Source organism: Populus trichocarpa, chromosome 1 (genome assembly GCF_000002775.5).
Source record: "Populus trichocarpa isolate Nisqually-1 chromosome 1, P.trichocarpa_v4.1, whole genome shotgun sequence".
Lineage (NCBI taxonomy): Eukaryota > Viridiplantae > Streptophyta > Magnoliopsida > Malpighiales > Salicaceae > Populus > Populus trichocarpa.
Window position 1 is genome coordinate 33691636 of NC_037285.2, and position 24917 is coordinate 33716552.

The 24917-nt window shown below is 30.1% G+C and overlaps 2 protein-coding genes across 2 annotated transcripts; both read left to right on the top strand.

The window, feature by feature from the left end:
• The first annotated feature begins 6078 nt into the window (after nucleotides 1-6078).
• LOC7456247 (uncharacterized) lies at nucleotides 6079-11754 on the top strand. The gene is made up of 5 exons (XM_024593926.1): nucleotides 6079-6191; nucleotides 6287-6414; nucleotides 7206-7405; nucleotides 9951-10180; nucleotides 11107-11754. The coding sequence occupies exons 2-5, from the start codon at nucleotides 6323-6325 to the stop codon at nucleotides 11383-11385; spliced, it is 801 nt and encodes a 266-aa protein (XP_024449694.1). The 5' UTR covers nucleotides 6079-6191; nucleotides 6287-6322; the 3' UTR covers nucleotides 11386-11754.
• An 8399-nt stretch (nucleotides 11755-20153) lies between these two features.
• LOC7456246 (probable WRKY transcription factor 75) lies at nucleotides 20154-22458 on the top strand. Its single transcript, XM_002300084.4, has 2 exons — nucleotides 20154-20602; nucleotides 21957-22458. The coding sequence occupies exons 1-2, from the start codon at nucleotides 20223-20225 to the stop codon at nucleotides 22135-22137; spliced, it is 561 nt and encodes a 186-aa protein (XP_002300120.2). The 5' UTR covers nucleotides 20154-20222; the 3' UTR covers nucleotides 22138-22458.
• The last annotated feature ends 2459 nt before the right edge of the window (nucleotides 22459-24917 follow it).

Here is a 24917-nt window from a genome sequence, read left to right on the forward strand (position 1 = left end):
TTATTTTAAAGATAATATTTGTTTTTTATTTTAAAAGTGTTTTTAAAAATATTTAAATTTTTTTTACTTTAAATTAATATGTTTTTAATATTTTTAAATCATTTTAATGTGCTAATATCAAAAATAATTATTAAAAAATAAAAAAATATTTTTAATATATTATTTTAATAAAAAATACTTTAAAAAATAACTGTAATCACATTTTCAAATTAACACTCTTTCATAACCTTTGGATTGAGATTTTTTCATATTCTTAAAAATATAATAATTATGTTAATTCAATTTAAATAACTATTTTAATATAATGATGACCGGTTGTATTTCTAAAAAAATATAAAAAAAGAGGAGAAAATCAAAATCCTTACCATCCTTGACTCTCGTGTTTGATTACAAATAGCATTTTGTCTAGCAGTGATTTAACTTGCACCTGCCAGCTGGAAAGCAAGAAGATTTAAATAGATTCAGACTTCGAACATAGCCCAATATAATCATATAAGACTATAAGGATTGCAGAGAAGTCTTGAAAAGACTCATAGGGTTTGCGATGTGGCTGGAGATCTTTGACTTTTGGATGTCCTATATTATGACTTTTAATTGATTGAATGTTTATTTTTAAGTTTTGAAAATATTTTAAAAAATTAATTTTTTATTTTTTTAAAATTAATATTTTTAAATATTTTTAAATTATTTTGATGTATTGGTATCAAATATAATTTTTTAAAAATAAAAAAATATATTATTTTAATACATTTCAAAACGAAAAACATTTGAAAAGAAATTACAACCACGGCTTGAAATTTAATTTCAAATATCTCCTCGATGTGACTTTAAAATTTTAGTAAATTTTAAATTTTTATTTTTCAAATTAATTTATTTTGATATCTAATATTAAAAATAAATTTTAAAAATAATTAAATATTATTTTAATATATTTATCTACAATTTAAAAAAAAATCTCTATTGTGCTTTCAAATAATCCCTATATATGTTCATGCTATTAATTTCAAAATATGATCGTAACTTGTAATAATTTCTGCCTTATCGATCCAAGAAGAGGATACAACCCATCAAATCTTGCCTTTTTTATTGGATAATAAAAAATATATTTGAAAAAAAAACGTATTGCTTTACAATTAATTATAAGTTTTAGGGTATAGTTTAATCGTTATTTTAAAATAAAATATACGAATATAACCTCTTTTTCCTATTTTAAATCAATAAAAGTTTACTTCGGTAACATATCTATGTTTTTATTTTTTAATCAAAAATATTATTTTTATATCCGTGCCTTTTATTCCAAAAAAGTAGCTAAAAACAATTTAAAATATGACAAGATTAGATAGAGAGTTTCAATGACCTTTCTCCTTCTCATCAGACTTGCCCTCGCCACACATATTAAAAGAGAGGGAATTCCGCAACGGAAATCTGTGGGGAAAAACACGGACAAGTCGTGAAGTCGGACAATTTAAATATTCTTGATATAAATATGTTAAAATAATTTTAAAAAATAAAAAAATTTAATTAGTTTTAAAATATAAAAATATACAAGGTTGGTGGGGGTGGGGGGGGGGGACTATCGCTGGAAAGAGAAGAGTTGTTGGGAGTAGAAAACTATCTGGAGAGGTAAATTCTGTTTCTAGTCTTTGAATCTTGAGCCGAGTCATTGTCTGATTATTAATTATTAATACCAAACCTTCTTGTAGGATGCTGCCCTGATATTTCTTTTCAAGGAATGTCACTATATTATATTATATTATATTATATTGTATTGTATTATAGTACGTTATTTCTGTTTTTCTTTGAGTGCCCCAACAAACGCAATTATGAGTATTTAAAAAGGTAGAAAAATTTCACTACTAGTTTATTGGGATTCCACTTCAAGAAATCACCATGAAATTCCACTAAGTGGGCCCAATTGCTTACCACCTATTGATTTGTGTCCACGTTGTATAGCATTTCATAAAAAAAATAGCATCATTTTTTTTTTAAAGTAATTTTTTCAAAAACATGTAAGAGTATTGATGAAAAATTCAATTTAGATAAAAAGATTTTCTTAGGAATTCAAAGAAAACTACCTCTATAATTGATGGATTTTTTTTTTGGTTTACCCATGATATTAAAAGAAGCTAGAAAGAGTTGTGCTTTTACTGTAGCACAAAACTTTGTTAATCCTTTTATAAGTCGCAATGAATTGAAGTGGTGATGTTTTTTTAAAAAAATTAATTTGGTTTTTAAACTTTTATTTTAAACAATTAAATCTTTTTGATATCAAATTAGCACCCAATTGCATATTTTTTTTAAAAAATGGTTGAATTTAAGACAAAGGACAGAAGATAAAAATACAAGTAACATGGGTGGCAGCTTCGCAGTTTGTTTGGAAAGTAAATTTTAGTCCCTTAATTTTTTTTTCTATTAGGATACTAGTCTCTTTAATTTTAGAAAATTATATTTTAATATAAAACTTTATTGTCGTTATTTTTCATGGAAAGAGAGAGAGGAGTCATCGGATTCCAATGAAGAGAGAGAAAGCTCTTAATTGGTGACGATTTCAACCACCAAACAAGTTAAAATTGGTGTTAAAGGGTTCTGCTAGGTGAGAAAAATTCTATTGTTGTTATGTTAAACCTCAATGTAGCCTAAAAATCATATTTAAGTCAAGATTGAAATATTTTTTCCAGTTTAATTTTGTGGTTTAGATTGTTTTTTAGGTTTGTTAGGTTGACATGTTGGTTTCTTGGTATTCTATGGGTGTTTGTAGGGTGTTTTGTGGTTGAAAAACGAGTTTTTCAAGTAAAAAACTCCTAGGCTTGATTTTTTAGGCATCATAGTGGCGCCTGAATCTAGACTGGCATACGACTTGTCATATACAACAAAGGATGACATGTCATTTACCTATTTTTGTCGTTCACCCCTTTTAATAAAAGAAAAAACAGTAGGCCCAGACACATGGGTCTGGGCTTCAAAATCCACGTGCCTGAACTTTTTTTTTAATATTTTTAATGTTTTTAGTTAATGCCCCTCATACGTCATTTTTTTAGATTTTTTAAATAATAATTATTTTTTAATTATATCCGGTGTCTTTAATTTTTCACAAGATTAATATAATTTATTTGTATTTTTTTATATATATTTCACATAGATTAAATTTATTTTTTTAAATTAAAAACTTTTATTTTTATGATATTTTTAATGTCTACAACCTTAGATAATATTGTTTTCCTTTCCTTTTATTTAATAAATTTTATGTGTCTGTCAATTTTTATTAAAAAATTATTTTAATAAATAAATTTATTATACACAGTTTGCTAAATGACTCGTGTTGGGCTTTTAAATATCTTGATTTAAATTTGTCTCTTAATTTTTTCATTTTTATTTTTATTTATCATCAATTTTTTTATCCAATTATCTCGATCTTATGATTTAGGAAGCATGATAGACACGTAATTTGGACATATCTCGTGTCCAAGTCATGGGACTTCACGTGTTAATCCAACTTCACCTAGGGTAATATTTGTTTTTTTTTAATTTTTTTTGTTGTTGTTTATTTTTTATTTTATTATCAAATTAATCTAAATTTAATTTAATTACCAAATTTATTTTATTAACAAATTAATCAAAAATATAATTGCCTCTTAATTTATTTTTTGAGGTTAAAAAAACATGATTTGGCACGCGGGCTCCGCACAGGATACCGATTTAGTAATTACTAGAAAAAGAAAAAAAGGGTAAAAAACAATCGTTTTCCAGAGCTCCACGACTCTACGACAAACGGAGGTTTTGGTCAACAATTTGAAAAATCCCAACAGTGGAAAACAAACCTAGCTCCACGATTTAACGAATCTCAACTTTTCAGTTGAATTTATTTTTCAAAATGTTTTTTTAATTTTTTTAATTTCATTTTTTAATTATTTTTTTATAATTTTAATATCTTGATTTTAAAAATAAAAAAATATTTAATAAAAAACATCGTATTACCAAACACGGAAAAATTAATTAATCACGTCGCACGTTCTTCACAATTTTCACAACTTGGATTTCCTAGCATTCTTAATACCGCCAAACTAGCGGTTGTTGAGGCGGTGCCATGTCACGTGACACTCATCCATTGCACGTGCAAATAGGACACCTTTATTTCTTTCACTGTACTGCAAAAGACACTACAGTTTCTGTTTCTATTTCTATTTATTTGACAACAGATTTTTTCCCCTTTTTTTCTAATTAAAAAAAGAAATGAAAAATAAAATAAAATAAATCTATACAATTTTAGTAATTTTTTTCTTATCTTAACCACCTCCATTTTTTCTGTGTAAACAGTGACAGACACTGCAATTGCAAAATTTTGCTCGAGCACAGCAGCACAGATATATAAATATTAATAAGAAGTCTAAAACGCGTAGGTTTTTTTTACTGTAGCAGCAGGTTTTTTTTTTTTTTTTTTTTTTTTGTTTTTTGCTTTTTTTTTAACATGTTTTTTTATGGTTTTTTTTACACAAAATTGATTTCTTCTTCTTTTTTTTGTTTTGTTTTTTTTCTTAATTTTTTGTTTCAAAATTATCTTTGCTAAATTTTTTTAAATATTGAGCTGGTTGAAAATTTAATTATGTAATTTTCTTCTTTAAAACATTATGGATTACTATAATATTCTCATACATTTTTTTCTTTTTTTTAATGATTTCTTTATTCTTTTTTTTTTCAAAATGGTTTTTGTAGATTTTATTTTTTTTATATTAAGTTGGTTGAGAATTTAGCTTTGTAGTTTTTTTTTTAAAAAAATTCCCCAATATATTTTTTTAAAAAATTATCTTTATCGAATTTATTTCTTCAATATTGAGCTGGCTGATAATCTAGCTTTGTAGTTTTTTTTTTCCAAAATTGTCATTTTTTACATATTTTATTATTATTATTTTTTGTCTTTTTCTTTAAAACACTGTAGCTTTCCCCAGGTTTTTTTTTTTCGCTTTTGTTTCCTTTTTTGTACATTTTTTTTTCATTTCTTTTATCCAAAATTGACTTTTTCGTTTTTTTAAGATAGCCTTTGTCGGTTTTTTTTATATATTAAGCTGGTTGAGAGATTAGCTTTGTAGTTTTTTTTTAAAAAAAAACACTATGGATTACTACAGTGTTTCCCTTACATGATTTTTGTTTGGCTACAGTGTTTTCCCCACATGTTTTTTTCAAAAAATTATCTTTGTTAAATTTATTTTTTTCAATATTGAGTTGGTTGAAAATTTAGCTTTAGCTTTAGCTTTCCCCACTTTTTTTTTCATTTTTTGAAATTTTCCCCACGTTTTTTCATTATAATTATAATTATTATTATTATTATATTGTATTATATTATATAATTGTTTTTTCCTTTTGTTTTTTCTTTTTGATTTTTTTATGAATTTTTTTTTTGATTTAGTTTGTTAATGTTAATTTTTTTTATTTAGTTATCAGATTTTCATGATACGAATCTCGGGTTTGATGGGTTAACCTGATTTGACGAGTTATTTTTTTCATTTAGTTTAGTTTGTTAAAGTTAATTTTCTTTCTATTTAATTATCAGACTTTCATACTTTCATGACACGTATCCTAGGCTTGACGGGTTAACTTGGTTTGATGGGTTAACCCGGTTAATTCTAGGTAAACCCGTCATTTTTTTTTCTATTTAGTTATCAAACTTTCATAACGCAAATCCCAGGTTTTACGGAATAACATGGTTTAAAAGGTTGACCCAATTAATTCAATTTTTTTTCCTTTTCTTCATTAGTTTTTTCCTTCCTGTTAATTTTTGTTATTTGTTTTTTTTAATTAATCTATTTAATTATCACACTTTTATGACACGACCTTATAGCCAGACCCACATCCAGTATTCTTGGGTCCGGTGTTACAGCCAGACTCACTTAAACTTGGGTCATACAAGTTTAATTTTATTATTAATATTATAAATATTACTCTTAGGTCAGGCGTTGTAGCCAAACCCAAGATTCTTGGATATAACTTTGCAGAAAAACCCAATATTTTTTAATTTTTATTTTTTTTAATAATTTTTATACAAAAAAAAAAAGACCCGCGGCATCGCGCGGGTATCAAAGCTAGTATAAATGACAACTCGTGGCCGAAAGATATCTGAGGTCCAAAGCACATAACATTCATTTGACGAGACGTCTTTCTTTTTTCTTACCTTCATTCAATTAGTTTTTTTTTGTCAGGTACCGTCTGTGATAGATAATTCATTTCTTCTTTTTTTACGTGAATTGTGTATGTTTAGGTTCATGAATTTGTTCTTTGTCTTTGTTATTGACAGGGTTTGAATTGAAATTTGAAGTTGGAAAATTGGAGAATGGGGAGTGGCGTGAAGAAAGTGTTGCTTACTTCAAATGGAGATGAGATTTCGCAGAATATCGCGTTTCATTTGGTTAAACAAGGATGCAGGTTGAGTTTCTGTTCTTCTTTTTTTAATTGAATTTCTTAGTATCAAATTTTTTTCTGGGAGCGAAGCTAGACAAGGAAAACGAAAGGAAATGCCACCAAATTATAGTTTCAGTCTTTCAAAGGAAATGACAGAAAATGGATTTTTTCTTTCCTTGTTTTTTACTGGTTTTGAAATGAAAGGTTTTTTTTTTTTTTTTTTTTTTTTTTTTTTTTTTTTTTTTAATACAAATGAGATTTTTTTTTAAAAAAAAAATTCTACAAGTTTCTTTGGGTTTTTGGTTGGCCAAGGATGTAGTTTAAGGTTCAGTTTTATGAATTTTATAGTTTCATTGATTTGTTGTTTGGTTTCTGAGAAAAGGGAAGGAAATGGCAGAAAAAAGGTTTCAGGTATTGAATACTGCTTTTCAATTGTGTTTGGTTTCTGAGAAAAGAGAAGGAAAAGAAGGAAATGGATTTTTTATTTTCGGGCGGGGAAAGCTGGATATGTTTTGGATTCTTTATAATTTTCTAATCAGTTTCACTTGTTTTTTGGTTAATGAAATCCACAGTTTGAATAGTACCTTTTAAGTAATATTCCCGCGTGTTCTATAAACAAAAATGGAATCCTGGCCGTCTACAATTGACAGTTGATTTTTTATTATGCTTAGAAAAACAGAGGAAAGACATTTTTTTTTTTAAAAAAATAAAAGACAGTTAATATACTTTTCTTTGTTCAATTTTATATTCAGATAACAATCCAACTAGATTGGTTGGTTTATTGAATAATATGTTATTTGGTGATGTATGATCAGGTTGGTTTTGATGGGAAATGAAAAGGGTTTAAGGAGTATCGGTGAGAAGATAACAGGTGCAATCAAAGGTGCTTTGCCAGTGGAGGTAGTGGAAATGGATATGGAAGAGGAAAGGGAGGCAAGTTTTGAAGAGGCAGTGGACAAGGCATGTGGGATTTTGGGGAATTTAGATGCTTTTGTGCATTGCTATACATATGAAGGTAATTTTGTCTCTCTTTACATCTTTCTCCACGGTGTAGATAATACTTTTATCTTGTTTGGTTGATTATCTGGGTATTGTGTCTTCGTCTATTCTATTCTTTGCTTCCATTGAATTTCCTGTTCCACTAGGTGGAATTTGAACCATAACTTCCTAGTTTCTGGGTGTTACTTGGAGTTTTTAATTTGAAGTAGAATTAGAGAGACTAGGAAAGTCAGGTCATAAGTTCGATCTTTTGTTCTGTCATCATTCATGAGTGATTCAATTTTTTTTCTTTTCTTGGATGATAGTGACTGATTGACCACGATTTGGAACTTATATTGTAATGGATCATAGCTAAAACACTAAGGCAATATTTGGTATTTGACTTTGTGTTGAACTTTGTTTTGTGAGCTGCATCTGTTTTGGTTAAACCTGCATCTGAAAATAGATTTTAGTGTTGAAACTTCACCAGAAGTCAGCAGATTTTGGACCCTTTCTTGCGCATTCACTTTTAATGTAACTGCAACCCAAAACCAAATGAATTCTAAAAGTACCGATGAAACCATATTGAAACTCGTGTCCTGTTCATTTTGAACTTCAAGTTACCATTGGAGTATTGAAGGAATTGGCAAAGCTTAATGGCAATACAAGAAAGGACATTAGTAGAGTTATTACAATCATTTGTATTTCGTGCCATAATAATCATTCAATTTATTTATTAAGAAGTTGACAAGGAATAGACGCACATGAGTCATAATGTTTAGAAAGGAACAAGCATTGCTACAATTGAATTGGAGCAGTGCTTGCCCTTTTCCTCTGCCATTAATTTGATCAGACCTCCTACACAGGTTACTCTTTCAACTGGAAGATAGACGTGAGATTCTTGACTTTGTGCATGCAGGATTAATGTATAGAGCTATGGTGCTGGCAGTAGTTTTGGTATCTAGAATAGTAACATTGCATAAGTAGGATAGTTGTGATTCAGGGTGGTGGCAACAAAAATTACTATGAGTTGGAAGTGTTGAGAAATACAAGGGTGGAAGAATAAGAAATTAAACACTCTTGTTATATTTAGGCAAACACAGGCACTTTGCACATTGAAAATATAGAAATGAAAAATTGCTCAGAAATTCTATCAGCAACTCGTACAAAGTTGAACACAAGCTTGCTTAATTTTCTGTTCACTCACCATCCATCACGCACAGAAGGAACGCACTCACATATGTAATGTAGCATTCATATTTTTAGCACCCCACAAAAACTGAACCCAGGTTCCCTATGTATACTAGCATATAATGTCTAAAGTGAAAGGAAGTATTAGATATTCCCATTGTGGAACCCCACCATGATACCTATTTGTGGAACCCACTTTCTAGTGAGTGGAGGAGTACTCCAGGAGGACTGAATATTTGTTGTTAAAGTGCTCCCTTATAATGTTGGTTATACCAATTATAGCTCAACAGTATTCTTACAAAGTAATAATGGGTGAGGTCTCGAGTTCGAATCCATCCCTCTGTTAGCCATTTCTAATATAAAAAGAGATATCAGTTACGAGACAGCTGGTAGAGAAATTGTACACTTCTAGTCTAATTGGTCTCTTGTACTATTGGTTGCATTGTGCTTCATGGTTGGCTCAGTCTCTAATGTCATTGGTGGAGACACCAACTCTATGAATTAAAGACAGGTATCGGTTGAACTTGGTTGCAATGGCCAGCTGTGATAGTTTGTAAATTCAACAATGAAACAAAGTTGCAGACAATGGATTGAGAGCCGCTTTGAACAAAGTTGTGCATTATCTCCACATCCAGCTGTGCCTTAGGAACCGGATTTATGTCACTGACTTGTGTTAGTATAAAATGCTTGGTTCATTTGTGTGTGGGGTCTAAAATGTGAGAGCTACATTTATGGGAGTTGAGTTGAGAGGTGTGCTCTATGTGTGTTTATAAGATGAGAGGGCTCCACTTTCCATATAAGAGTTATAGGCAGTAAGAGTAGATAATGCCTTATGTATTTGTGAGCATTTTGTGTATGATGTATTATAAACATGTGCTTTATTCTTTTTTTCCCCTCCGCCCTTGTGTTTCTCAACAGAAAGAATAGTATCTTATATGCTGTACACATACTGTTCTGTTGTATCTTAGGTTATACTGGGAACGTATGTTAGCATCTTCTAAGAAATGTGGAATCTGAAATTATCAAAACCATTATTCTCCTTCGTAGCATGTTTTTCTTCTTGGTTCAGTAGAAGGCCTGCTCTTGAATCTCTTTATATCCATCCTGTAATTTGTTAGAGGTAGGAAGCTTAACCTCTGGCCTGTTCACCTGGGACTCTCTTCTTTGCTATTTCAACGCTAAATAAATAGCTCTTCTTTCTTGGAGTGGACTGTGGAGATGATGGGATAGAAAATGGGAAAGACTTAAAGTCACATTTTTGTTTTTTTTTCAATTTCTTGTTTCCCTTCAACATTATCAGTTTGATATATTTGTTATACTGAGGTTTGTGAAATGAAGTTGGAACTTGGAAGCAAGAAAGTGAATTTATTACTTCTAATTTTGTGCTACAGGAAAGATTCAAGAACCTCTGCAAGTAACAGAACATGAGTTCAAAAAATTAGTGAAAATAAATTTTATGGCTCCATGGTTTCTGCTGAAGGCTGTTGGAAAAAAAATGCGGGACTATAATTCAGGAGGCTCCATTATATTCTTGACCTCAATAATTGGTGCTGAGAGAGGACTGTATCCAGGGGCTGCTGCATATGGTTCATGTTCAGCAGGAATACAGCAATTAGTTAGAGTACGTGAATCGATTAGTATTTAATCATATTTATTTTTGTTTGTTCATAGTTCTGTTAGGGTCCTGGGCCATGCATGCTCACTATCTTAAGGATACAAGTGAGATAAACCCTAGCAAACACCTTGAATTCCTGAAGCCTGTGTCTTGACCCACCTTTGCATTTGCTACACATCTGCATTTAGCAGTAATGATGGAGTTTCTGGTTGTTTTTGTTTGTGTTCATGTCATGCCTTATTCTCTTTTTGCATCTGCGATATAAAGAAATTAATGCATGGTGAGAAGTGGTCTGGTGTGAAGAGGAAGGTGTTCCTGTGTTAGGATGATCAAGACCAGGAATGCTGGTTGAGGTGGTAAGGAAAGGCATAATGAAAATAAATTCCACGGTGTACTTTGTGTTGGATGATAATAATGGCTAATATCATACAATGTTTCTGGATAAGATTGGTTTCATTACACTATTAGGAATTAGATTGTTTTCTTCAATGAATAATTTATCAAAGAAGCCTCCTGTCAATGCAGATGGATTGGTTTAGTTTTCTGTAACATTGTTCTGGATAGCAAAATTGGTTTATTTGGCTGGCTTTCCTAAATAATAACTTTTGAATGGCAAAACAGAATTCAAGTGGGACACAACTAATTAGAATAATTGAATCCATTTTGTCAGTCTAGGATCAAGATAATGAATATAACATCACCTGTCTTCTTCTGATACGTCATATGTATGCAAGTCATGCGAAGTCGGGTTACAGCTACATTGAATGGACACTCAAGGTTTTGCTTTCGAGTATCTTTTGAGTTCAATCTTGAGCAATGACAAGGAACATAAATGGTTTGCATTTCATCACACTATTGATGCAATGTTATTTTTGTCATATCATGAAAGAACATAATTGTTTTACACCAGCATTTCTGGTTATTGTTTCCAGCATTCAGCTATGGAGATAGGAACATACAAGATCAGGGTTAATGGAATCGCTCGTGGTTTGCACCTAGAAGATGCATATCCTGTTTCAGAAGGGAAGGAGAGGGCAGAGAAGTTGGTGAAAGAGGTAGTGCCGATGCAGAGATGGCTTGATGCCAAGAAGGATGTAGCATCAACTGTCATCTACTTAATCAGTGATGGTTCAAGATACATGACTGGGACAACCATATTTCTTGACGGGGGGCAGTCCTTGACAAGGCCTAGGATGCGCTCATACATGTAGGAGTTATTTCTGGTGCAAAACCTGGAGCAAGAAGGGAATCATGGGGTGATCCAATCAATCAATTTTTCGAAGGGAAAGACATGTCCTCAGGGATTTGTGAATGCTTGGTCGTTTACTATCGTCAGCGGCCTGTCAAAAGTATGCCAGTGAAGCAGCTGATTATTTATGTTTCTTGTCCGAGTGACTTTGATCACCAGGCAAAAAAGACTAGTCTTCTAAGTATATTCTGAACTAGCTGTCATTCTTAACATTAATTCATTAGTAATTCCCATTTTCATTACATCTCTTACTCTCCTCTCAAGGCCACCTTGTAAACTTGAAGTGAATGACGTAAAAGGAATCAATGACAAAGTGATTTTCTTTTGGTTCTGTCCCCACGGATGCCTTAACTGGCTAGAAACTGTACCACAGCTAGGCTCAGAAACAATGGACAAATTCTGGTAATGACTAATTCGACCATCAAGAATTTTCTCTATGGATCATTGACAGATAGCTTGAGTTGGGACCCAGACTCGACTTCCAGGTTTTCTGTTTTGCACTACAAGCCAATCAGTGTCGCTGCATCACATTATTGATACATGAAAGTAATCTTGAACTAGTTTATGCACATCAAAACTAAATTTTGGGCTGGTTCTTAGGCAGACCATCCTAATCCAGGTTGCTGCACTAACAATTCTTGTAATCTTCTGTATTGGATCCCGACATGAGATGATAAATGTAGGAGCAAATCACTTTTGACCTTTGGAGTTTGAATTTAATCTTAATTTTGGTTGCCTCTAATCGATTGGACTTCGAGGTCATGCCTTGGAATCCTGGCATAACAGTTAGTGTGCGAGATAATAATACACTCAAGGCTCCATGATCCATACTTTCTTGGTAGAACAGCTCATAATCTTTATCATCTTCAAATTTTCAAAGACGGTCTGGTGAAAAGGCCAATCGGCTATCTGATGTCGATATTCTGTCTACTTTCAGATCAGGGAATGATTAAAGTAGACTAATTTGTACCACCCTCGTGAAATATCAACCGCCCTTTGAATAGGCAGTACTGTACATAATCATTAAGATCAAAATGAACAAAGAACATCTTTTGTATATACAAGATGACAATGATGATCATCTCTGAAATTTAGAGGCAGCGAATGAGGTAAGCACCAGTCCATTTCACCATTACAGGTTAATTGCTGCTGCATCAATCAAGCTCTAACGAAATGCATGTGCAAGTCTTTCTGGCTATCACTCAGATCTCATGATACCATTGGATATCGCAACCCAGACAACAGCGTTGTACTGTACAGAGTGGAAAAATTCCAAACCTAATCCCTACGTCCTTGTCACTTCGTGCTGTAAAATTTATCGCAGAACCAATTACGCCACGGTTGTTTTTCAACGATGGCAGCTGTTCCATGGAACCAGTAGGGGAGCTAGAGTACTATGTGTGCGGGTAATAATTAATACCTGAGAAAACTATATATATATATATATATATATATATATATATATAAAAGATAGTATATGTCATAATTCTAAAGGACTTGTTTGAAAATTATAAAACATTAGGACCAAAATGTACTTGTACGTTTGTGTGTATGTGAATGTATCGTTTCCCTTGAGATTTTTCTCATCACAATTGAAGTTCTTAGCTAAGTAGAGCATGCTTGTAAATCCTGCCGAAGAGTTCTCGAGAGGGTTTATAAATGGTTAAGATTAGAAGACAATTGCCGGGTCAAGATTTATCTTGAAAAAGTTATCTGGACACAGAGATGGAAATGTAGTTCTTCTTATAAAATGATGGGAATTTGAGATGTCAAGCACTTGAGAATACTTCAATTTAAATGAAATTTCCAAATGTTGATTTTCTTTGCTAGAACTTATAGCATTGCACGCTCATAGATGAGCTGAGGTTACCATGAAGTAATGGGCAAGCAGGCCGCACTACCAGACCCATTGATGAAAAACTCCTTGCAAACCATTAAAAACTTTGAGAACATTTGCTAACAATAGGATGTTCAAAAAAAAATTGATGAACGAAAAAAACGAACGACGAGTAAACAAAAAAAATCAATTAAAAACATTGAACTAAAAGAAAAAATTGATTAAACTAATTTTAAAAATCATTAAATAGACTTGGTTTAGTTTGGTTTTGATTTCAAAAAACTAAAACCGTTAAACCGAACCAAACCTTACAAAAACAACCTAATATCTCAAAAAAAAATATATAAATATTAAATCTTTACCTGTTAACCTAACCCTAAAATAATTCTCCATTTCACCGTATAGTCACCAACCACAACAAAAAAAAAACCAAACCATCTCTCTCTATTGTATGCAACTTCTCTCAATCTCACTTCACAATAGCCAAACCAAACCCATTTTCCTATCTCCAAAATGGTGATCCTGGCTGAGATCATTTAGTTTTCCCCTGAACTTGAGGATCTTTCTACTGGAAAAAAAATAAAACTTCATACATGTTAAAAATTAAAATATACAAATATGATTTGAGATTTTCTTGTTCTTGTATTTATTTCTAATATATTTGGATTAGACAATTAACATGGTCCTTTCAATTATAATTCTGTTTTGTACAACATGTTTAATTTCCAAATTACATTCTTAATTAGATTTATACATATATGATTTTATTTTTATTTGGTGTAGATAGTGGTTGTTGTCCTCTAATATTAGATTCATATGTGTTTATTACAACCTGCAAATATGATTTTTTTTATGACTTTTCAAACTTTGGGCTTGAATCTCCAAGTGGAATACGCATTTTTGTCATCAATAGTGGCAAATAGATGTTGTCTATGGTAAAGATTTCAACCATTGAAGGTGGTTAAAATGTCGAGGTCTGAGTTCTAGGATTCTAGAATCTATTTTCAATTTTTTTTCTAAATAAAACACTCTAAAAACCTTAATAAATTCATTGCTAATCTTAAAAAATCAATGAGCATATCAATCTATTTTTTTTAGCAATATAAGAGTTTCAAAACACCTCAATTGCATTTTTCTTGTCACGTAAAATCAATTAAAATTAATATTGATTTTTTTTTTGCTAGAATGCGGCCAACCAATTTTTTTTTTTCTCTCTTGTTTCTGTAACCCAGGAGTTGAAATATAAATAAAATAAAGTTTAAGATATAAATATAAATTACCCTCTAATTAAATTATAAAGTCTGATCAAACACCTTAAATTCTCAAGAATATACAAACAAAAAAATATCTGAAATATCATAAAAAGCACATGGAAGGATGGAATTAATGAAAAATAAAGTTTGGTGACAGAAAAAAAAAAATAGCACTGTTAATTGAACAACGCCATCGACATTAACGCACAGTAAAAGAATGTTTTCTTTAAATATAACTGTATAATAAAATGAGACCAGTAGATACAGTATTTTACTTGATATTGTGCAATTAATCCACTTCGATCTACTAGTTTTGTCATCGAAAAAATAAGTATGTTTATTTAAATATAGAAAAACTATTTACAGTCAAATTAGATATTTTAAATTTTAACGTTGCAGCCATAAAGTTGTACACAATTTCTCGTGATGAAAGAACGCGTTTCATACCCTATAGCTATCTATGGACATCTCAGAGAGTGTAATTATTGTTTGTTTAAAAATATATTAAAATAATATATATTATTTTATTTTTTAAAAATTATTTTTAATATTAACTCATCAAAACAATTTAGAAAAGTTTATTAAAATTCCAATCCAAAAACAACCCCATGGCCTAAGATGCAATTTGAAAACATTAAACCAATATTGTGACAGACCAAAAACACAAAAAGGAAAGGAAAGGGCGAATTTTCATCAATTCAACGGGAAGAAGAACTTGACGAGGTATTTAATTAAGTTAAAAGATTGGCTGAGTTTTAGGGAATTGCATGTTTAATTATTATCTTAAAACAGTAGAGACAGAGAGAATAAAGAGGGAGGATATGTCCATATATATTTTTTATGTTGATAGATTTATTTTATGTTTTTATTTCTATCAATTTAATTAAATATTTGTTTATCCATTTCTATACATGTATATTTTCTCCCGAAGCATTAAACAAACACGCAATTAATTTGAGCCAGAATCCCACTGTTAGTCTTGTTTTCAGTTTTTTTTTTCTTTGTTTGGAATTTGTGAGAAAACACTTTGTTGTTGAATTTGTCTTCGTCTCTTTTATGACGTAACTGCTTCTGTCACTAATTTCTTCAGCATAACTTCTATGGTCCCAGTTGAGTTGAAGAGATCCTACAGTACTTAGATTTGGATTCTTGTTTTCATCACGGTTGAAGTTTCTAACGAGGTTAGTATGTTCGTAAATTTTGTTGAAGAGTCCTCCTCAAGATGATGTCTGAACGGTTATATGATTGGAAGAGGACTACATTCATTTTGTAGCTCAACATCAATTGGACTTTTTGTTTAAAAAAAAAAAATGTAAATTAAGTCTGCTTAAGAATATATGGTTTGAGTCCAAGCTAAACCAGCAAAATCTCATTTATTTGGTCTTTTTTTTTTTTTGGATTTGGCAATTTTCAATATTTTCTTCTTTCTTCTTTTTTTTCGCAAACAGTAAATAGATCTCTTGAGAGATAATTAATGATCGTTAAATGATGTAATAATTAGAAAAAACGAATTTCAAAATTACTAATTAATAACTATATATGTATCTTTTTCGAATTTATAATTTATAATTAATGTGATTGGATAAAAGTAATGTTGAAATTAAAAAAAGAAAAGAAAACGAACGTCCGATTATTGCAATGTTTAGCTACTAATTAATAACTATGTATGTATCAGCAATTAATCTTTCAACACCGATCCGAGGGTTGTTGTAAGAGACTTGCATAAGTTGTGTAGAAATTAAAATTCCCTTTCTCTCTGAAGCCTTCAAATCACTTTAATATAACTTGGTGGTGCCCTGCCCTGCCCTAAGGTAAACAATTTAATTTTCTATACTATGATGCACGATGGGAGACATTTGGGTAAATTGGATTTGACATTCCAAGACAATCGATCCAGAGGGATGTGAGTATTTGACATTTCAAAATGAGTTTGAATAATCCAAGTTTTAAGGTTTTTTCTTTCCCCTTCTTTATTAGATATTCAACAAATGCTTTACTTTGCAAACATGTGAAGAAGGGCTGCGCGGACCAGAGAGAGAGAGAGAGAGAGAGACAGCCTCTAATTATTCATCTTCTTTGTCCAATTCAAACCCACATGTTCTTGCGATCCAAAACTCACTTGTTCATCTCATTCCACGTCTTGCACGAGACATTAGATGAGTTTCTCAAAGTTTGTGCTTTATCAATTACCTCTTTAACATTTTATCTGTTTATTAATTAATTATTTTTTTCATTCATCTCTCTTAGAAAAACTAATGAAAATTAAACACATTTATATTTGTTAAAACATTTGTTTAAAACATGATTAATAGACACATTTGAGATTAAATTCAAAGTGAGGTCAACACATTTTTTAGGTTAAAACTTTGTTGGAATTTAATCTTCAATATAATTTTTTTAACATGGAACATTAACATGATTTAAATAAATTATGGACGAATGAGAAATTGATTTTAAATAATTCTTGGTTGACATATTTTGAAGAAACCCAAACCCTTTAAAAACTTTCATTTCATGTAGGAAAGAAACAAGTTTTGCTTGTTGTTTATATAATGCGAATGTGAAAAGTTAAATTGGACCCAAATGACACCTTATAAGCTTTTAGAGGGGAGATGACATAAGCAAAGTGAGCTTTGAGCTTAAATCATATTTAGAGTCAAAACATTCCGGTTTAATTCTTGTTTTATGGTAGGTATATAATCAAAGCTGATAATGAATGGAACTTATTCTTTTAATTATCAGAATTAATTCTATATAAGTTTTGGTTCCTAAATCATCTACAAATTCTGCACTCTTTGACACTCTTCTTCATTTAGTTTTCCACTATAGTCTCTTTGTTTTAAGTTTTGGTTTTCCTTTTTATTTACCTCTTAATTTAGAGTATAGATTCAGTCATTGTAGAGAGATTTCTAAGTTTTATTTTCTTGATTCGTTGGATCTTGTTTAGGAGCGCACCTAAATAAGAAGAAGTTGTTGAAATCCTAGAAGATTTATCGAAGCAAGTCCTTTTGCATCAAGTAAGGATTAATAAAACCATAAAAACAAAGAATTAATCCTTGAAAACAACAATGAATTTTCAGATTGGTTATATACTAAGTACTTCAACAAGAAAATATAATTTATTGGCTTTGTTTAAATATATTTTCAATATATTCTTAGAATATACATTAAGAGTTAGTTTCATTCTCTTATGCATAATTATATGTATGTCAATATACATGTTAGGATTATATTTCAATTTTTTATGCAAGTTTATATATTTTTTTAGCAAGCATGCTAGTTTTGTGAATTCTAGGTTTACCATGTTCTTATTGTTTTGGTTGATTATTAACTAAAATTTTAAGCTTACTTGTTTAATTAATTATGTAATTTTGGTCAACAGTATTTTATAAACTTCAATTTCCCCTAAAATTTTTGATCATTTATCGATTAATTCTCTGAATATCTTTTCTTATGAAACATTTAAATTATGTATGTGTAATTTGATTATGAAGCAAATTCACTTTAAATAAAAAAATAATTACCTTGAAATTTAATAAAAAATAAAAATTCGACTTCACAAAATATTTTTTAAGAATAATTATCAATTAGCTCCCTAATAAATTTCTCGCAATATTTATTTCAAGGATATATTTACAAAATTAGAGTTTGGGAGCCGATTTTCTTGAAAAATAAAAAAACAAGAAATATAATTAATGTGAGTCTTGATCAATAAAAAGGTACAAGACAAAATTCAGTTAGGATTTTTAAAGAAGTTCGATGAATAAAAGCAACAACCTAATGCAATAAAGTATTTTTGAATTTTTTTAGGCTTTTGGAAATCAAAATTGTTTTTTTTATGGTATATTGTATAGTGATTTTTTAAAATCACAATAGACATTTTATAATCAATAATTTATTAATATATTCATAACTTGTAATATTTTGTCAGAAAAGAAACTAAGGAAGAAAAATTTTAGAATATAGTATTTAGACTCAGAAAACCTAAGAATATATTTACTGTTAACACCAAAAATATTATATTAAAAATTATCTTGCAATCTCTAGCATTATCTTTTTTATACATGTTAAAACTATACAATCTTTTTTCTCTAGCATATATATACATCAGCTATTTTAGAAAAGAAAATAATAATTTTATTAATATTGAATAAGTATAAATAGATGGTTGCTATTCTCACACGGTATTCACAAGAACATGTAACAATCAAAATGCTTGCTAGCTATTTGAAAAATCTTCCAACAAAACCAATGCTAGAAGATGACCCTTTGGACAGCAATTGGCCCTTTAATCATGACATGGATGACAGGCGAGTTTCTTTTGAAAATCTTGAATATTTATATAGTAAGTTCTTGCATCACAGGCGAGTTAGTTTAAGCAAATATAAATCTAATATATGAACAGACAAGAACAAACCAATCTAAATCCCTACATCAATCAAACTTTATTTAAATAAAGGAAAACATATTTAGATATAACATCACAAGATTTCGTGTTTCTTTCAGCAAATCAACCATGCCAGCTCCCTAGCTAGAAAACCTTTCGGGTCATTAATGGTAAACTGTTCAGTATCAAAACTGATCTACTCAGAAAGATTTCATGTTACTTTTGTGGTGGACGATAGAAAATAATGGAGGCAAATACATTCACCACGAGGGATATTGAAGCACTTTCATGGAAACTACGGGAGGCGTCAGACGCAGACATGCACCATAGCAGCATTTTGCTCCCACCACACAAATGCCCAAGAGAGTTATTACACGTGAGTCGTCTAGCAATAGCCAGTCCAATCCCAACTGCCTCTAGTTTTAGCCTTTTTTTATTTAAAAAAAAAACACTTATTCGCATCTTCTCGAAATCAATTTAATTATTAGTTGACACTAATGTCTTTTTTTTAATAATTTTAGATATGTATTTTTTCATATTGATTTGTTATTTTAAAAAATAATTAATTCTTATAAATGTTTGTTTTCATATTTAAATTTTTAAAAAATTAAAAAAAATACCTCTAGCATCCTATAGTTTGATCAAAATTATATTTATCTATGAACTCTTGAAAATTTATAGTTTATATTCTTAATGAGTGTCAAATAAATTAAACTATAAGATATTTTAGGATATAAATTGACATGTAAACAACAAAATTTAGATTGATTATAAAGTGTAATTTTTAACAAATTAGTAAGGAAGTTTATTTTTATCTAAATTGTAAGATGACAGGGTAATTTTTTTAATATTTTTTTTAATTGTTTTTTAAAAAATTAGTAACCATTAAAAATTTTAATATTAATTCATTCGTTAGCCACTCTAAAACTCAAACTATCAATACAAATTCAAATGGGTAGGTCAAAATATTCTTTTAAGTAATGTATTTAATATGAATCACCGTACAAATTATTGTCTTAATCATAATGATGAAGCCGCCTTTATTTTCCACCTTACTTTTCCAAATCAACCCGCTAATGAAGCAGCTTAATTTCTTTTCTCCTTGGAAGAATTTTCGTGCCGTTTACGACACTTTTTTTTTTTAGAAAAATAAACACTGAATATCTTATTGGATTTTGTTTTTTATTATTATTATTATTTCGTGGCTTTTAGCCACCAAGCCGCCCCTTCCTTTTATATATTGTGTGTGCTCTCTACCCCTTGAGACCTTCCCTTTTTCCTTCTTCCGCTCCTCCTCTTCTTTTATAAGAGCTGGTTTTTCCATGGAAAAGTTCCAAATGTTATTTCCTTTTTCGTCGACAGGATCACCAAACTACCCTGTCTCTTCAAGCATGACAAATAGTTCTCATGTTTTTCATAATTTTCAAGCAGATAGTTCAGGTGGGTTCTTGGGATTGAAGACAGAAACTCAACACCCAGTACCAAGAACATCACCCGAAATTAATAAAGACCTAAATTCTCAAAGTGCAAGCTGTGCAATCGGGTCTGAAACTGAGCCTCAAGCAGCCAAGAAGAAAGGGGAGAAGAAGATTAGAAAGCCCAAGTATGCTTTTCAAACTAGGAGTCAAGTTGATATACTTGATGATGGTTATAGATGGAGGAAGTATGGACAAAAGGCAGTGAAGAACAACAAATTTCCTAGGTACTCTATATGTATTGATTTCTCTAGCTATGTCTAACTTCTGTTTGATAATTACATTTGCTTTTTCTTCTCATTTTTTTGTTAAGACTATGATTATGCAATTAAATTCTCACCAGACAGACCCCACTAGCAATTTTATCCTGCGGCTTGGCCGAAAGCGAGATCCTGCTGGATCTCCCACTAGATATGAGAAAGTGTTTAGGGAAAATCTTCCTTTCAGATAGGGTTATGGATGAGAGACTTTGATGCACGCATGCATGAATCCTTTTGCATTGATGTGAGTATCCTCTAATAATCCTTCGAAGTGCAAATATGTTGATATCTTCTGATCCTTTTAACAATTAGTTTGGTTTAGGGTTTCTCCTTTCGTTTGCCGAGCCCCTTCTCCCTCTACTCTTATTGTAAAATTAAATTAAGGAATTCAACCATCAAAATGAATTTTCAAGGATTACAGATTTCTTATTTAAAAAAAAAAAAAGGATTGCAGATTTCTTTTGTTTAAACCTATGTAGGGATATTTATTGATATATAATAACTTCAATAGAAGAATGCCCTCCTTTGAAGTGTCTCTCTACATGCATTGTATAGTAGATCAAGAGAAAGATGTTTTGTGCTATGAATCTTGTACAAGAGTAGATCCCAGGAGAGCTTTGATCAATTATAAATACTTCATATAGAAGCTCGTCTGTCAAACACAATCAAATCTATGATCAAAAAGAAAAAAAAAAAAAAAAACATAACCAAATCTTGTATTAATTAACATAAGCTTACATTTATTCCTTACCTAAACTTGAATTGAAACGCTAGCACATTGAAGAGTAAAGTAGCACTTAGTTCCTCCAGTATATTCTGTATAAATCATATGGATGCATAAAGTAACTAAAATAGTAGCACTTTATTTGATGATCAGGTAAGTTCAGGCACTTGCATTTTGATGGCTATACCCTAGATCCAGCCTCAAGTGAAGGCCATATACATTTATCATTTAATTACTGCATCAAAGAAACTTAAACGGTGAGGTTGAGTGGTTAAAGAGATGCATATTTCTTTCTTTCTCCTTCCTTTTAGGTCTAATCGAGGAGTTGCAGCAACAACTGATGCTTACCTTTTTAGGTCTAAGGAGTACATACATATGCCTTGATATATCATGATTTGAAATTTTAAGTATCAAGAGAATAAGATTAATAATGGTGCATAACTCGGATTTTTAACAATTTTACTTCAATATTATATAAGTTTTTCTTGATTACTAATTAAAAGAGGGCTCGAAGTTAAGCTACAAATGATCATTACCTCGATCATTACCTCGAGTTTTCGAGGAAGTAACTCACTGATTGTAATTTCTCATTTTCAGGAGCTATTACCGATGCACGTATCAAGGGTGTAACGTAAAGAAGCAAGTCCAACGCCTAACCAAAGACGAAGGTGTTGTAGTGACGACTTACGAAGGAATGCACACCCATCCTATAGAGAAGCCAAATGATAATTTTGAACATATCTTGAGCCAGATGCAAATTTACAGTACTCCCTTTTGAAGTGATCATCGAATAGGGTCAAAATCATGTATGCTTTGTAATAATATATATATATATATATCAAGTAGTGTATTTTCCGTATGCTAATAAGGTTGGATTCATATATATATATATATATATATATAGTAAGGGCTAGCTGGAGATCGATCAGCATGCTTAAAATTTATGGAATTATGTTCTTTAGTTGGCAAATATATTGTAATCTGTCAGTTTCTTTACTTTTCAGTTCTTTCTTTCACATTGGTGGGATTGTATGATGTAAATAAATCAGCTAAGGTGGGCTCAACTTCAATAAGAGAATCGAAATTCCTTATCTCGCAAGTAGTTATCTCAATCTCCTTCCTTTATCTTATCCGTCTTTTTTATTTTTCTTTTTGTAATGGTTTCGGAATTTAAATAGAAGTAAACACTAACACTAGTTGAATCACAACTCATTTGCTTTTAACAATCTTAAAAAAAATAGTATATTTTGGCAGTTTTTGAATGAGCAAAATTGTTAGTCTGCGCTGCGCTGTGAGTTTGGTTATTTTTTTTTTATGTAAAAAGAAATATTCATGATTGCTAATAGTTTTCTAGTAAAAAATCATGTAAAGATTGATTTGATATGACTCGATTGACCTGACGAGTCCAAAAATAACTTGAACGATCAGTAAAAACATAGTTTGATTCACAAAAATTCAAGACAATATTTTTTTAAAAAAATATTAAGATGACAATATATTGGATCGACTCGAGTTTTGAGACCATGATAAGTCCTTATAAAGAAAAATCAAAATAAATTATGAAGTTTAAATATTCTCAATCAACCTAATGTTGAAGGATTTTTTTTTAAAAAAATAATCAATTAAAAAAACAAAAAAAATAACTTTAGCCAACCTTAGTTAATCTGTCAAATTCATGGTCTTGGTCATCTGACCAATATAACTCTATAGAAAACAAATTGAAATAAATTATGAAACCCAATTTCCAGTTAACTTATGATAAAATTGAAAAAAAATCAATTAAAAAAAATCAATCTAAGGCAATCCAGACTAATCGGCCAAACCAATAACACGAGTCATGAGACCAAGATACCACATACAAATCATAACAAATTATGAAACTCATTCTCTAACAAATCAAATATTGAAGGAATAAATTAGAGGAAAAACATAAATTAATAAAACAAAAAAATCAAAGGAAAAAAACAAAAATACTAGTACAATGAATAGCTTTTTTGTTAGGTGATGAACAATAAAATCACCATTTCTTTTAATTTCTTGTTAATTAATTTTAATATTAATATGGTACACATATATCAAAGGTGGCATCCAAAATGTGGCTTTCTCTGAAGATTCCATTTTCTTTATATGTTACATTTTCATAGATATTAATTTGGTTTTTAACTAGTCTCCATGCTCGCTCTAGGTAGGGCTGAACTATTTTTTTTTTGGAAAAAATAATGTTTAGAGGTTTTGAAATGGAGTTTGAAAAGACAAAAAAAAGTCGGTCATACCAAAATTGTAACCACACTAATTAGGATTGAGTTGATCCGAGATATCTTGCTAAACTTGCGATCTATATCATGTGATTGGAATAACCTAATAAAAAAAAAATTATAAAGCTTTTTTTTTCTAAAAAAGATTATATTTACTTTTCAAATCCATGACTCAAGTCATTAGATCTAAAGTACCGAATCTAAAAAAATCATAAAATCCAATTCTCAATCAATCATATATTGAATGATGAAATTGAAAAAAAAAATTAATTATACAAAAGGACTTTAAAAAATAGCAATTAGAAAAATAAGGATCAAAGTTAATATACAAAATACATTTTATATTTAATTGAATGGTGAGATTAAAAAAAAATCAACTTAGTGAAAGAACAAAAACTTTTAAAAAAGAATAGGGCTCAAAATTGATGTAAAAATAAAAATAATATTGTAATTAAAGGATGAAATTAAAAAAAATAACTTTTACAAAAGGACCAAGAAAAAAAAATTCAAAATCAAAACAATGAGGACCAAATTGACAAACATAATACCATTAATTTGAATTCAAGGATAACATAAAAACCAATACAACTTTTACAAAATGATCAAAATAAAAAAAATTAGAAATCCAAATAATGAGAATCAGATTAAAGAATATAATATTTTGTAAATTGGGATTCAAGAATGAGATTAAAAACAAATAAAAGTTATACAGCAGGACTAAAATAAAAAATGAGAAATCAAAATAATAGGGACTGAAGTTGAAATACCAACAACCAAGAGGGCCAAGTTGTAATTTTCAAGGGAAGAGAGATAAAAAGAAAAAAAAAAAAAGACCACTGACGACAAATCAGACCGCCACCGAAGATCCTCATCGCACCAATAGGAAGATAACACAACAGTGCTTCCAAATACATGGTGGAAGAGCATTTTTTTATGCTAGGAGGCACCGTATGCGGCACTTGAAGGGTGAGCGCTTCTCATATGCCCTCAAGTATGCCACACGTGCATGTTCTTTTATGTATTTTTTATTTAGCTAAATACAAAAGTGCCCTTAAGTTGACTTTCTAATTATAAACAAATCATTGTAAAAAAACAAAAGCACCCCTTGACCTAATTTTTTTATTATTTTAATGATGTTTTTGTAGTTTTACTATGCATTTTAATTATTTTTTATTTTGTATATTTCATCAAATACCAAATTGCCCCTCAATTTAAATTGCAATGATGAAAAACCATTGTAAAAATACCATTTGACGTCAGTTTTAAATTTTTTTTGCTTTCAAGGATATTCTAGTAGTTTCAT

What these genes read in the sequence shown, in the direction of transcription:
- LOC7456246 (XM_002300084.4), top strand. Translation starts at nt 20,223, where the DNA reads ATGGAAAAGTTCCAAATGTTATTTCCTTTTTCGTCGACAGGATCACCA. An exon ending in AAGAACAACAAATTTCCTAG is followed by an intron (nt 20,603 to 21,956) that starts GTACTCTATATG and finishes TCTCATTTTCAG; the next exon opens with GAGCTATTACCGATGCACGT.
- LOC7456247 (XM_024593926.1), top strand. Translation starts at nt 6,323, where the DNA reads ATGGGGAGTGGCGTGAAGAAAGTGTTGCTTACTTCAAATGGAGATGAG. An exon ending in TTGGTTAAACAAGGATGCAG is followed by an intron (nt 6,415 to 7,205) that starts GTTGAGTTTCTG and finishes ATGTATGATCAG; the next exon opens with GTTGGTTTTGATGGGAAATG. An exon ending in GCATTGCTATACATATGAAG is followed by an intron (nt 7,406 to 9,950) that starts GTAATTTTGTCT and finishes TTTGTGCTACAG; the next exon opens with GAAAGATTCAAGAACCTCTG.